This window comes from Fringilla coelebs (assembly GCF_963513975.1).
Source record: "Fringilla coelebs genome assembly, chromosome: 33".
In the NCBI taxonomy this organism is placed as follows: domain Eukaryota; kingdom Metazoa; phylum Chordata; class Aves; order Passeriformes; family Fringillidae; genus Fringilla; species Fringilla coelebs.
The window spans coordinates 985857-998581 of record NC_140059.1 but is presented as its reverse complement, the minus strand read 5'-3'; the positions used below and the strand labels follow the sequence as shown (position 1 = coordinate 998581).

At 56.6% G+C, this 12725-nt stretch overlaps 1 protein-coding gene across 1 annotated transcript in view; it reads right to left on the bottom strand.

Annotated features, from left to right (window-relative positions):
* SMC1A (structural maintenance of chromosomes 1A) overlaps positions 1–12725 on the bottom strand; it is a 63203-nt gene that overhangs the window by 10591 nt on the left and 39887 nt on the right. Inside the window, exons 12-21 of the mRNA XM_084224022.1 lie at positions 11888–12014; positions 11562–11690; positions 11408–11499; positions 11210–11298; positions 10728–10791; positions 10557–10628; positions 7057–7202; positions 5579–5732; positions 3039–3149; positions 1508–1664 (exon numbers count right to left, since the gene is read on the bottom strand). Coding sequence (XP_084080148.1) covers positions 1508–1664; positions 3039–3149; positions 5579–5732; positions 7057–7202; positions 10557–10628; positions 10728–10791; positions 11210–11298; positions 11408–11499; positions 11562–11690; positions 11888–12014 — 1141 coding nt within the window. The remainder of the gene's footprint in view (positions 1–1507; positions 1665–3038; positions 3150–5578; positions 5733–7056; positions 7203–10556; positions 10629–10727; positions 10792–11209; positions 11299–11407; positions 11500–11561; positions 11691–11887; positions 12015–12725) is intronic.

Genomic DNA, 12725 nt, shown 5'->3' with positions numbered 1-12725 from the left:
TGCGGGCCGCCTCGAACTCTGGGGACAGCAGGGGACAGTCAGGGGACATCAGGGGACATGAGGGGACAGCTGGGGACAGTCACAGGGACACTGGGGTCAGGGGACAGCAGGGACAGCCACGGGGACATTGGGGTCAGGGGACAGCAGGGACAGCCACGGGGACACTGGGGTCAGGGGACAGCAGGGACAGCCATGGGGACATTGGGGTCAGGACACGCCTGCTCGGCCTTCTTGGCGCGCTTGCGGGCCACCTCGAACTCTGGGGGGACAATGGGGACATGAGGGGACAGCTGGGGACATCACAGACACCCACGGGACAGCGACAGGGACACGGGGACACCAAGGGGACATCCCCAGGACAGCCCTGCTCGGCCTTCCTGGCACGCTTGCAGGTGGCCTCGAACTCTGAGGGGACATTGGGGACATCACAAACAGCCAGGGGACATCAGGGACATTGGGGACATCACAAACAGCCAGGGGACATCAGGGACATTGGGGACATCACAAACAGCCAGGGGACATCAGGGGACAGCTGGGGACATCAGGGACACCCAGGGGACACTGCGTGTCCTCTCCATGGTGTCCCACCATCCAAGGTCCACTAGAACTTGTCCCCACCGTGTCCCCACCGTGTCCCCACAGTGTCCCCATGGTGTCCCCAAAGCCTGAAGTCTCCTGGAACTTGTCCCCCCTATGTCCCCCCCATGTCCCCCCAGGTGTCCCCACCGTCCGAGGTCTCCTGGAACTTGTCGCGGACGCTGTCCCCATGTCCCACCCATGTCCCCAGGTGTCCCCATGGTGTCCCCAAAGTCTGAGGTCTCCTGTAACTTGTCACAGATGCTGTCCCCATCGTCCCCACCATGTCCCCCAGGTGTCCCCAGGCGTCCCCACCGCCCGAGGTCTCCTGGAACTTGTCCCCCCCATGTCCCCAGGTGTCCCCAGGTGTCCCCAGGTGTCCCCAAAGTCCGAGGTCTCCTGGAACCTTTCCCCCCCATGTCCCCAGGTGTCCCCATGGTGTCCCCACCGTCCGAGGTCTCCTGGAACTTGTCCCCCCCAGGTGTCCCCAGGCGTCCCCACCGTCCGAGGTCTCCTGGAACTTGTCCCCCCCATGTCCCCAGGTGTCCCCAGGTGTCCCCAGGTGTCCCCACCATCCGAGGTCTCCTGGAACCTGTCCCCCCCATGTCCCCAGGTGTCCCCAGGTGTCCCCAGGTGTCCCCACCGTCCGAGGTCTCCTGGAACCTGTCCCCCCCATGTCCCCAGGTGTCCCCAGGTGTCCCCACCGTCCGAGGTCTCCTGGAACTTGTCGCAGACACTGTCCCCATGTCCCCCCCATGTCCCCAGGTGTCCCCAGGTGTCCCCACCGTCCGAGGTCTCCTGGAACCTTTCCCCACCCATGTCCCCACAGTGTCCCCACAGTGTCCCCAGGTGTCCCCACCGTCCGAGGTCTCCTGGAACCTTTCCCCACCCATGTCCCCAGGTGTCCCCAGGTGTCCCCAGGTGTCCCCACCGTCCGAGGTCTCCTGGAACTTGTCGCGGACGCTCTCCAGTTTCTCCATGGCCTTCATGTTGGGCGCGGCGATGCGCTGCAGGACGCTCTGCTGCTCCGTCAGCCGCTGCTGCAGCGCCGCCATCTCCTGCCGGATCTCCTCCTCTGCCTGCGCGTCCTGGGGACAGCAGGGACAGCAGGGGACATGAAGGGACATCAAGGGACAGCAGGGACAGCAGGGACATGGGGACAGCGGGGACAGCAGGGACACGGGGCATGGGGACACGTCAGCCGCTGCTGCAGCGCCGCCATCTCCTGACGGATCTCCTCCTCTGCCTGCGCGTCCTGGGGACATGGGGACATCAGGGGACAACAGGGGACATGGGGACATCAAGGGACATCAGGGGACAGGAGGGGACACGCAGAGTGTGAGGGACATGGGGACATGGGGACACGTCAGCCGCTGCTGCAGCGCCGCCATCTCCTGACGGATCTCCTCCTCTGCCTGCGCGTCCTGGGGACAGCAGGGACATCAGGGGACAGCAGGGGACAGTGGGGACATCAGGGGACAGGAGGGGACACGCAGAGTGTGAGGGACATGGGGACACATCAGCCGCTGCTGCAGCGCCGCCATCTCCTGCCGGATCTCCTCCTCCGCCTGGGCGTCCTGGGGACAGCAGGGGACAGCAGGGACATCAAGGGGACAGCAGGGGACAGGAGGGGACAGCGGGCATCAGGGACATCAGGGACATCAAGGGTGTGAGGGACATGGGGACACGTCAGCCGCTGCTGCAGCGCCGCCATCTCCTGCCGGATCTCCTCCTCTGCCTGGGCATCCTGGGGACAGCAGGGGACATCAGGGGACATCAGGGGACAGCAGGGACAGCAGGGACATGGGGACAGCAGGGACAGCAGGGACAGTGGGGACATCAGGGGACATCAGGGACATGGGGACAGCAGGGACAGCAGGGGACATCAGGGACATGGGGACAGCAGGGACAGCAGGGGACATCAGGGACATGGGGACATCAGGGACATGGGGACAGCAGGGACACAGGGACATCAGGGACACGGGGACAGCAGGGGACAGCAGGGGACATGGGACATGTCCAGGCGTGCCCAGGGTGTGCCCACATGTGCCCAGAAGTGTCCAGGGCGTGCCCAGGTGTGCCCAAGTGTGTTGGGGCATGCCCAGGTATGCCCAGGTGCACCAGGTGTGCCCAGGTGTGCCCGGTGTGCTGGGTGTACCCTGACACGCCCAGGTGTGCCCAGGTGCACCAGGCGTGCCCAGGTGTGCCCAGGTGTGCCAGGTGTACCCAGGCATGCCCAGGTGTACCCAGGTGTGCCAGGTGTGCCCAGGTGTACCCTAACACGCCCAGGTGTGCCCAGGTGTACCCTGACACGCCCAGGTGTGCCCAGGTGCACCAGGCATGCCCAGGTGTGCCCAGGTGTGCCAGGTGTACCCAGGCATGCCCAGGTGTGCCCAGGTGTGCCAGGTGTGCTGGGTGTACCCTGACATGCCCAGCTGTGCCAGCTGTGCCCGCTCTCTCACCTTGAGCTCCTCGGGCAGGTCGCTGTAGTCGATCTCGATCAGCGCCTCGCGCGCGTACAGGCTGGAGCTGCGCTGGGAGCTGCCGCCGGCGTCCTCCCCGGTGCCACCGCCCTAGGGGACAATGGGGACAATGGGGACAGTCACAGTGACACAGGGGACACGAGCTGCCCCCGGCGTCCTCCCCGGTGCCACCGCCCTGGGGGGACAATGGGGACAATGGGGACAATGGGGACAGTCAGAGTGACACGGCGTCCTCAGCCGTGCCACCGCCCTGGGGGGACACACAGGGGACAATGGGGACAATGGGGACAGTCAGAGTGACACAGGGGACACGAGCTGCCCCCGGCGTCCTCCCCGGTGCCACCGCCCTAGGGGACACACAGGGGACAATGGGGACAGTCACAGTGCCCCCGGCGTCCTCAGCCGTGCCACCGCCCTGGGGGACAATGGGGACAGTCACAGTGACACAGGGTCCTCAGCTGTGCCACCACCCTGGGGGACAATGGGGACAGTCAGAGTGACACAGGGGACAATGGGGACAATCACAGTGACACAGGGGACACGAGCTGCCCCCAGCGTCCTCAGCCGTGCCACCGCCCTGGGGGGACACACAGGGGACAATGGGGACAGTCACAGTGCCACCGGCGTCCTCAGCCGTGCCACCGCCCTGGGGGGACACACAGGGGACAATGGGGACAGTCAGAGTGACACAGGGGACACGAGCTGCCCCCGGCGTCCTCTGCCGTGCCACCGCCCTGAGGGGACAGTCACAGTGACACCGGCGTCCTCCGCCGTGCCACCGCCCTGGGGGACAATGGGGACAGTCACAGTGACACAGGGGACACACAGGGGACACGAGCTGCCCCCGGCGTCCTCCGCTGTGCCACCGCCCTGGGGGACACACAGGGGACAATGGGGACAGTCAGAGTGACACAGGGTCCTCAGCTGTGCCACCACCCTGGGGGACAATGGGGACAGTCACAGTGACACAGGGGACACGAGCTGCCCCCGGCATCCTCCGCTGTGCCACCGCCCTGGGGGACAGTCACAGTGACACAGGGGACACACAGGGGACACACAGGGGACACGAGCTGCCCCCGGCGTCCTCAGCCGTGCCACTGCCCTGGGGGACACACAGGGGACAATGGGGACAGTCACAGTGCCACCGGCGTCCTCAGCCGTGCCACCGCCCTGGGGGACACACAGGGGACAATGGGGACAGTCACAGTGCCACCGGCGTCCTCAGCCGTGCCACCGCCCTGGGGGACAATGGGGACAGTCACAGTGACACAGGGGACACGAGCTGCCCCTGGGGTCCTCACCCGTGCCACCGCCCTGGGGGACAATGGGGACAGTCAGAGTGACACGGGGTCCTCACCAGTGCCACCACCCTGAGGGGACACACAGGGGACAATGGGGACAGTCAGAGTGACACGGGGTCCTCACCTGTGCCACCACCCTGAGGGGACAATGGGGACAATCACAGTGACACAGGGACCTCACGTGTGCCACCACCCTGAGGGGACACACAAGGGACAATGGGGACAGTCAGAGTGACACAGGGACCTCACCTATGCCAGCACCCTGAGGGGACAATGGGGACAGTCAGAGTGACCCAGGTGTCACCTCCTCCTGGCTGATGTCGTCCATGGAGCCCCTGGCCAGTGGGTCATACAGGGGGGACACAGGGTGACACAGGAGGACACGGGTGGCTCAGGGTGACACAGAAGGACAGGGGTGACACAGGGGTGGCTCAGGGTGACACAGGAGGACAGGGCTGGCTCAGGGTGACTCAGGGGTGGCTCATGGTGGCTCAGGGTGTCCCAGGGTGTCCCCGGGTGTCACCTCCTTCTGGCTGATGTCGTCCATGGAGCCCCGGGCCAGCGGCAGGACAGGGATGACACAGGAGGACAGGGGTGACTCAGGGGTGACCCAGAGTGACACAGGAGGACAGGGGTGACTCAGGGTGGCTCAGGGTGACACAGGGGTGTCCCAGGGTGTCCCCGGGTGTCACCTCCTCCTGGCTGATGTCGTCCATGGAGCCCCAGGCCAGCAGCAGGACAGGGGTGACACAGGAGGACAGGGGTGGCTCAGGGTGACACAGGAGGACAGGGGTGGCTCGGGGTGACACAGGGGTGTCCCAGGGTGTCCCCAGGTGTCACCTCCTCCTGGCTGATGTCGTCCATGGAGCCCCAGGCCAGCGGAAGGACAGGGATGACACAGATGGACAGGGGTGACTCAGGGGTGGCTTGGGGTGACACAGGAGGACAGGGATGACTCAGGGTGACTCGGGGGTGACTCAGGGTGACACAGGAGGACAGGGGTGGCTCGGGGTGACACAGGGTGACACAGGGTGTCCCAGGGTGTCCCCAGGTGTCACCTCCTCCTGGCTGATGTCGTCCATGGAGCCCCAGGCCAGCAGCAGGACAGGGATGACATGGGGTGACTCAGGGGTGGCTCAGGGTGACACAGGGTGACACAGGAGGACAGGGGTGACTCAGGGTGTCCCAGGGGTGTCCCAGGGTGTCCCCAGGTGTCACCTCCTCCTGGCTGATGTCGTCCATGGAGCCCCTGGCCAGCGGCAGCCGGATGTCCTGCATCTTGCAGGCCTGCAGGAGGTTGTGGCGGTCGCTGCGCTTCTGCTCCAGCTTGGTCTCGATGGCCGTCACCTCCTTCTGCAGGTGGGTCATCTCCCTGGGGACAGCCACACCGTGGGGACACCGTGGGGACAGGGACAGGGACATGGTGGGGATGGGGACACGGTGGGGACAGGGCAGGGGACAGGGACACCGTGGGGACACCATGGGGACAGGGACATGGGGACATGGTGGGCATGGGGACACGGTGGGGATGGGGACACGGTGGGGACAGGGTGGGGGACAAGGACAAGGGACACGGTGGGCATGGGGACACGGTGGGCATGGGGACACGGTGGGGATGGGGACATGGGGACATGGGGACATGGTGGGGACAGGGACATGGTGGGGACACAGGGACACAGTGGGGATGGGGATATGGTGGGGACAGGATCACGGTGGGGATAGGGACATAGTGGGGATGGGGACATGGTGGGGACAGGGACAGGGGGACATGGTAGGGATGGGGACAGGGCATGGGGACACAGGGACATGGTGGGGACAGGGACAGGGGGACATGGTAGGGATGGGGACAGGGCATGGGGACACAGGGACACGGTGGGGACAGGGACACGGTGGGGATGGGGACAGGACACGGTGGGGATGGGGACACAGGACATGGTGGGGACAGGGACACAGGGACACAGTGGGGATGGGGACACAGTGGGGACAGGGACATGGGACACGGTGGGGACAGGGACACGGTGGGGACAGGGACACAGTGGGGACAGGGACATGGTGGGGACAGGGACAGGGGACATGGTGGGGACATGGGGACACGGTGTGGGGACATGGTGGGGGAACAGGGACATGGGGACAGGGACACAGGGACACGGTGGGGACATGGGGACGTGGTGGGGACATGGTGGGGGAACAGGGCAGGGGACAGGGACATGGGGACACCAGGTGGGGACATGGTGGGGACAGGGACACGGGGACATGGCCTGGGGACAGGGACACAGGGACAGGGACACGGACACAAGGACACGCCCACAAGGGACACACCCACAAAGACACACCCACATCACCTTTACTTTCTAGCCCCGCCCACTGACCACACCCTCATTTTAACCCCGCCCCTTTGTCACCACCCTCCCTTATTAGCCCCGCCCTCACTCGCTAACCCCACCCTCTGATTGGCCCTACCCACACTCGCTGACCACGCCCCCTTTGACCACACCCACTCAGGCCCCACCCACACTTGCTGACCACGCCCTCTTTGACCACACCCACTCAGGCCCCGCCCTCACTTGCTGATCAAACCCTCTGATTGGCCCTACCCTCACTTGCTGACCACGCCCCTTTGACCACACCCACTCAGGCCCCACCCACACTCACTGACCACGCCCCTTTGACCACACCCCCTCAGGCCCCGCCCTCACTTGTTGGCCCCGCCCAGCTTCTTGCGGATCTCGTCCATCTCGTGGTTTTTGTCGTTCACCTCCGACTTCTTGGCCAGGTGTTGGTTCTTGAGGTCCTGCAGCTGCGCCATCGTCTCGTCGATGATCTTCATGTGCCGCTGCTCCTCCTGAGGGACACAAAAAATGGTCAGAAATGGTCAAAAGTGGAGGAAATAACCCAAAGTTATCCGTGGTTTTCGTGTGGCGATGATCATCCTGGAGAAACCACCCAGAAATGGACAAAAATGGTCAAAAATGGTCAAAAATTGAGAAAAATGGACAAATTTATCCATGGTCTTCATGTGCCGATGATTATCCTGGAGAAACCACCCAGAAATGGTCAAAAATGGTCAAAAATGGTCAAAAATGGAGAAAATAACCCAAAGTTATCCGTGGTCTTCATGTGCCGATGATTCTCATGGGGAAACCACCCAAAAATGGTCAAAAATGGTCAAAAATGGTCAAAAATGGTCAAAAATGGAGAAAACAACCCAAAGTTATCCATGGTCTTCATGTGCTGATGAGCATCCTGGGGGGACACCAAAAAATGGTCAAAAAAGGACAAAAATGGTCAAAAATGGACAAAAATGGACAAAGTTATCGATGGTCTTCATGTGCCAATGATCATCCTGGGGGGACACCCAAAAATGGTCAAAAATGGTCAAAAATGGTCAAAGTCACCCAAAGCGATCCATGGTCTTCATGTGCTGATGATCATCCTGGAGAAACCACCCAAAAATGGTCAGAAATGGTCAAAATAACCCAAAAATGGACAAAGTCACCCAAAGTTATCGATGGTTTTCATGTGCCAATGATCATCATGGAGAAACCACCCAGAAATGGTCAGAAATGGTCAAAAGTGGAGAAAACAACCCAAAGTTATTGATGGTCTTCATGTGCTGATGATCCTCATGGAGAAACCAACCAAAAATGGTCAGAAATGGTCAAAAATGGTCAAAAATGGAGAAAATAACCCAAAGTTATCCATGGTCTTCATGTGCTGATGATCATCCTGAAAAACCACCCAGAAATGGTCAGAAATGGTCAAAAATGGTCAAAAATGGAGAAAATAACTCAAAGTTCTCCATGGTCTTCGTGTGCTGATGATCCTCATGGAGAAACCACCCAAAAATGGTCAAAAATGGTCAAAGTCACCCAAAGTTCTCCATGGTCTTCATGTGCTGATGATCCTCATGGAGAAACCACCCAAAAATGGTCAAAAATGGTCAAAAATGGTCAAAAATGGACAAAGTTATTGATGATCTTCATGTGCCGCTGCTCCTCCTGGGGGGACACCAAATATGGTCAGAAATGGTCCAAAATGGTCAAAAATGGTCAAAAATGGAGAAAATAACCCAAAGTTCTCCATGGTCTTCATGTGCTGATGATTATCCTGGAAAACCACCCAGAAATGGTCAGAAATGGTCAAAAATGGTCAAAAATGGAGAAAATAACTCAAAGTTATCGATGGTCTTGGTGTGCTGATGATTATCCTGGGGGAAACCACCCAAAAATGGTCAAAAATGGTCAAAAATGGAGAAAATAACCCAAAGTTATCCATGGTCCTCATGTGGCGATGAGCATCCTGAAAAACCACCCAGAAATGGTCAGAAATGGTCAAAAATGGTCAAAAATGGACAAAGATATCGATGGTCTTCATGTGCTCCTGATCCTCATGGAGAAACCACCCAGAAATGGTCAGAAATGGACAAAATAACCCAAAAATGGACAAAGTCACCCAAAGTTATCGATGGTCTTCGTGTGCTGATGATCATCCTGGGGGGACACCAAAAAATGGTCAAAAAAGGACAAAAATGGTCAAAAATGGACAAAAATGGACAAAGTTATCGATGGTCTTCATGTGGCGATGATCATCCTGGAGAAACCACCCAAAAATGGTCAAAAATGGTCAAAAGTGGAGAAAATAACCCAAAGTTCTCCATGGTCTTCATGTGCTCCTGCTCCTCTTGGAGAACAAACCCAAAAATGGTCAAATATGGACAAAATAACCCAAAAATGGACAAAGTCACCCAAAGTTATCGATGGTCTTCATGTGTTGATGATCATCCTGAAAAACCACCCAGAAATGGTCAGAAATGGTCAAAAATGGAGAAAATAACCCAAAGTTATCCGTGGTCTTCATGTGGCGATGATCATCATGGAGAAACCACCCAAAAATGGTCAGAAATGGTCAAAAGTGGAGAAAATAACCCAAAAATGGACAAAGTCACTCAAAGTTATCCATGGTCTTCATGTGCTGATGATCATCCTGGAGAAACCACCCAAAAATGGTCAAAAATTGAGAAAATAACCCAAAAATTGACAAAGTCACCCAAAGTTCTCCATGGTCTTCATGTGTTGATGATCCTCATGGAGAAACCACCCAAAAATGGTCAGAAATGGTCAGAAATGGTCAAAAATGGTCAAAAATGGAGAAAATAACCCAAAGTTATCCGTGGTCTTCGTGTGCTGATGATCATCCTGGGGGAAACCATCCAAAAATGGTCAGAAATGGACAAAGTTATTGATGATCTTCATGTGCCACTGCTCCTCCTGGGGGGACCCCAAAAATGGTCAGAAATGGTCAAAAATGGAGAAAATAACCCAAAGTTATCCATGGTCTTCATGTGCCGATGATTCTCACGGAGAAACCACCCAGAAATGGTAAAAAATGGTCAAAAATGGTCAAAAATGGACAAAGTCACCCAAAGTTATCGATGGTCTTCATGTGCCGATGATTCTCATGGAGAAACCACCCAAAAATGGTCAGAAATGGTCAAAAGTGGAGAAAACAACCCAAAGTTATTGATGGTCTTCATGTGCCGATGATCATCCTGGAGAAACCACCCAGAAATGGTCAAAAATGGTCAAAAGTGGAGAAAATAACCCAAAGTTCTCCATGGTCTTCATGTGCTGTTGCTCCTCCTGGGCAAAATGTCAAAAAAACCCAAAAAAGCCCCAAAATTTTCTTGAGGTTCTCGATCTTGGTCTTGTCCTTGTCCTCTCCTGGTGCCACCTCAGGTCTTCTCCACCAGGATGATCCCAAGACCCCAAAACACCTCAAAAACCCCACAAAAAACCCCAAAAAACCCCACAAAAAACCCCAAAAAACCCCAGAAGAACCCAGAACCTTCTCGACCTTCTCCATCTTTCTCATCCTTGCACTCTCCTGGTCCCACCTCAGCTCTTCTCCACCTGGAGACACTCGAGACCCCAAAACACCTCAAAAACCCCATAAAAAACCCCAAAAAACCCCAAAAGAACCCAGAAGAACCCAAAAGAACCCAGAAGATTCCAGAACTTTCTTGACCTTCTCGATTTCAGCCTCGTCCTTGCTCTCCTGGTCCCATCTCAGCTCATCTCCACCCTGAACCTCTTGAGACCCCAAAACACCTCAAAAACCCCACAAAAACCCCCAAAAAATCCCAAAAAACCCCAGAAAACCCCAAAAGAACCCAGAAGAACCCAGAAGATTCCAGAACCTTCTTGAGCTTCTCGATCTCGGCCTCGTCCTTGCGCACGCCCTGCTCCCACATCAGCACCTTCTCCTGGTCCTCGCGAGACCCCAAAACACCTCAAAAACCCCACAAAAAACCCCAAAAAACCCCAAAAAAACCCAGAAGAACCCAAAAGAACCCAGAAGATTCCAGAACCTTCTTGACCTTCTTGATCTCGGCCTTGTCCTTGTCCTCTCCTGGTCCCACCTCAGCTCTTCTCCTTCAGGATCATCCCGAGACCCCAAAACACCTCAAAAAGCCTCAAAAAAACCCCAAAAAACCCCCCAAAAATCCCAAAAGAACCCAGAAGAACCCAGAAGAATCCAGAACCTTCTTGACATTCTTGATCTCGGCCTCGTCCTTGTCCTCTCCTGGTCCCACCTCAGCTCATCTCCTCCAGGATCATCCCGAGACCCCAAAACACCTCAAAAACCCCACAAAAAACCCCAAAAAAACCCCAGAAGAACCCAAAAGAACCCAGAAGAACCCAGAACCTTTTGGACCTTCTCCATCTTTCTCATCCTTGTCCTCTCCTGGTCCCACCTCAGCTCTTCTCCACCTTGAGACACTCGAGACCCCAAAACACCTCAAAAACCCCACAAAAAACCCCAAAAAACCCCAAAAGAACCCAGAAGAACCCAGAAGGTTCCAGAACCTTCTTGACCTTCTCGATTTCAGCCTCGTCCTTGCTCTCCTGGTCCCACCTCAGCTCCTCTTTCTCATGGACCTCTCGAGACCCCAAAACACCTCAAAAACCCCACAAAAACCCCAAAAGAACCCCCAAAAACCCCAAAAGAACCCAGAAGAACCCAGAAGAAGCCAGAAGATTCCAGAACCTTCTCGATCTTCTCAATCTCTGCTGTCCTTGTCCTCTCCTGGTCCCACCTCAGCTCTTCTCCTTCAGGATCATCCCGAGACCCCAAAACACCTCAAAAACCCCACAAAAAACCCCAAAAAACCCCAAAAGAACCCAAAAGAACCCAGAAGAACCCAGAAGAACCCAGAAGAATCCAGAAGATTCCAGAACCTTCTCGATCTTCTCAATCTCTGCTGTCTTTGCCCTCTCCTGGTCCCACCTCAGCTCATCTCCTTCAGGATCATCCCGAGACCCCAAAACACCTCAAAAACCCCACAAAAAACCCCAAAAAACCCCAAAAGAACCCAGAAGAACCCAGAAGAACCCAGAAGAACCCAGAAGATTCCAGAACCTTCTTGACCTTCTTGATCTCGGCCTCGTCCTTGTCCTCTCCTGGTCCCACCTCAGCTCATCTCCTCCAGGATCATCCCAAGACCCCAAAACACCTCAAAAACCCCACAAAAAACCCCAGAAGAACCCAGAAGAACCCAGAAGAACCCAGAGGATTCCAGAACCTTCTTGAGCTTCTCGATCTCGGCCTCGTCCTTGCGCATGCCCTGCTCCCACATCAGCACCTTCTCCTGGTCCTCGCAAGACCCCAAAACACCTCAAAAACCCCACAAAAAACCTCAAAAAACCCCAGAAGAACCCAGAAGAACCCAGAAGAATCCAGAACCTTCTTGACCTTCTCCATCTTTCTCATCCTTGCACTCTCCTGGTCCCACCTCAGCTCTTCTCCTTCAGGATCATCCCGAGACCCCAAAACACCTCAAAAACCCCACAAAAAACCCCAAAAGAACCCAGAAGAACCCAAAAGAACCCAGAAGATTCCAGAACCTTCTTGACCTTCTCGATTTCAGCCTCGTCCTTGCTCTCCGCGTCCCACCTCAGGTCTTCTCATCCAGGATCATCCCGAGACCCCAAAACACCTCAAAAACCCCACAAAAAACCCCAAAAAAAACCCCAAAAGAACCCAGAAGAACCCAGAAGAACCCAGAACCTTCTCGATCTTCTCAATCTCTGCTCTCCTTGTCCTCTCCTGGTCCCACCTCAGCTCTTCTCCACCAGGATCATCCCGAGACCCCAAAACACCTCAAAAACCCCACAAAAAATCCCAAAAAACCCCCAAAGAACCCAGAAGAACCCAGAACCTTCTCGATCTTCTCCATCTCTGCTCTCCTTGTCCTCTTCTGGTCCCACCTCAGCTCTTCTCCACCTTGAGACACTCAAGACCCCAAAACACCTCAAAAACCCCACAAAAAAACCCAAAAAACCCCAAAAAAAACCCAAAAGAACCC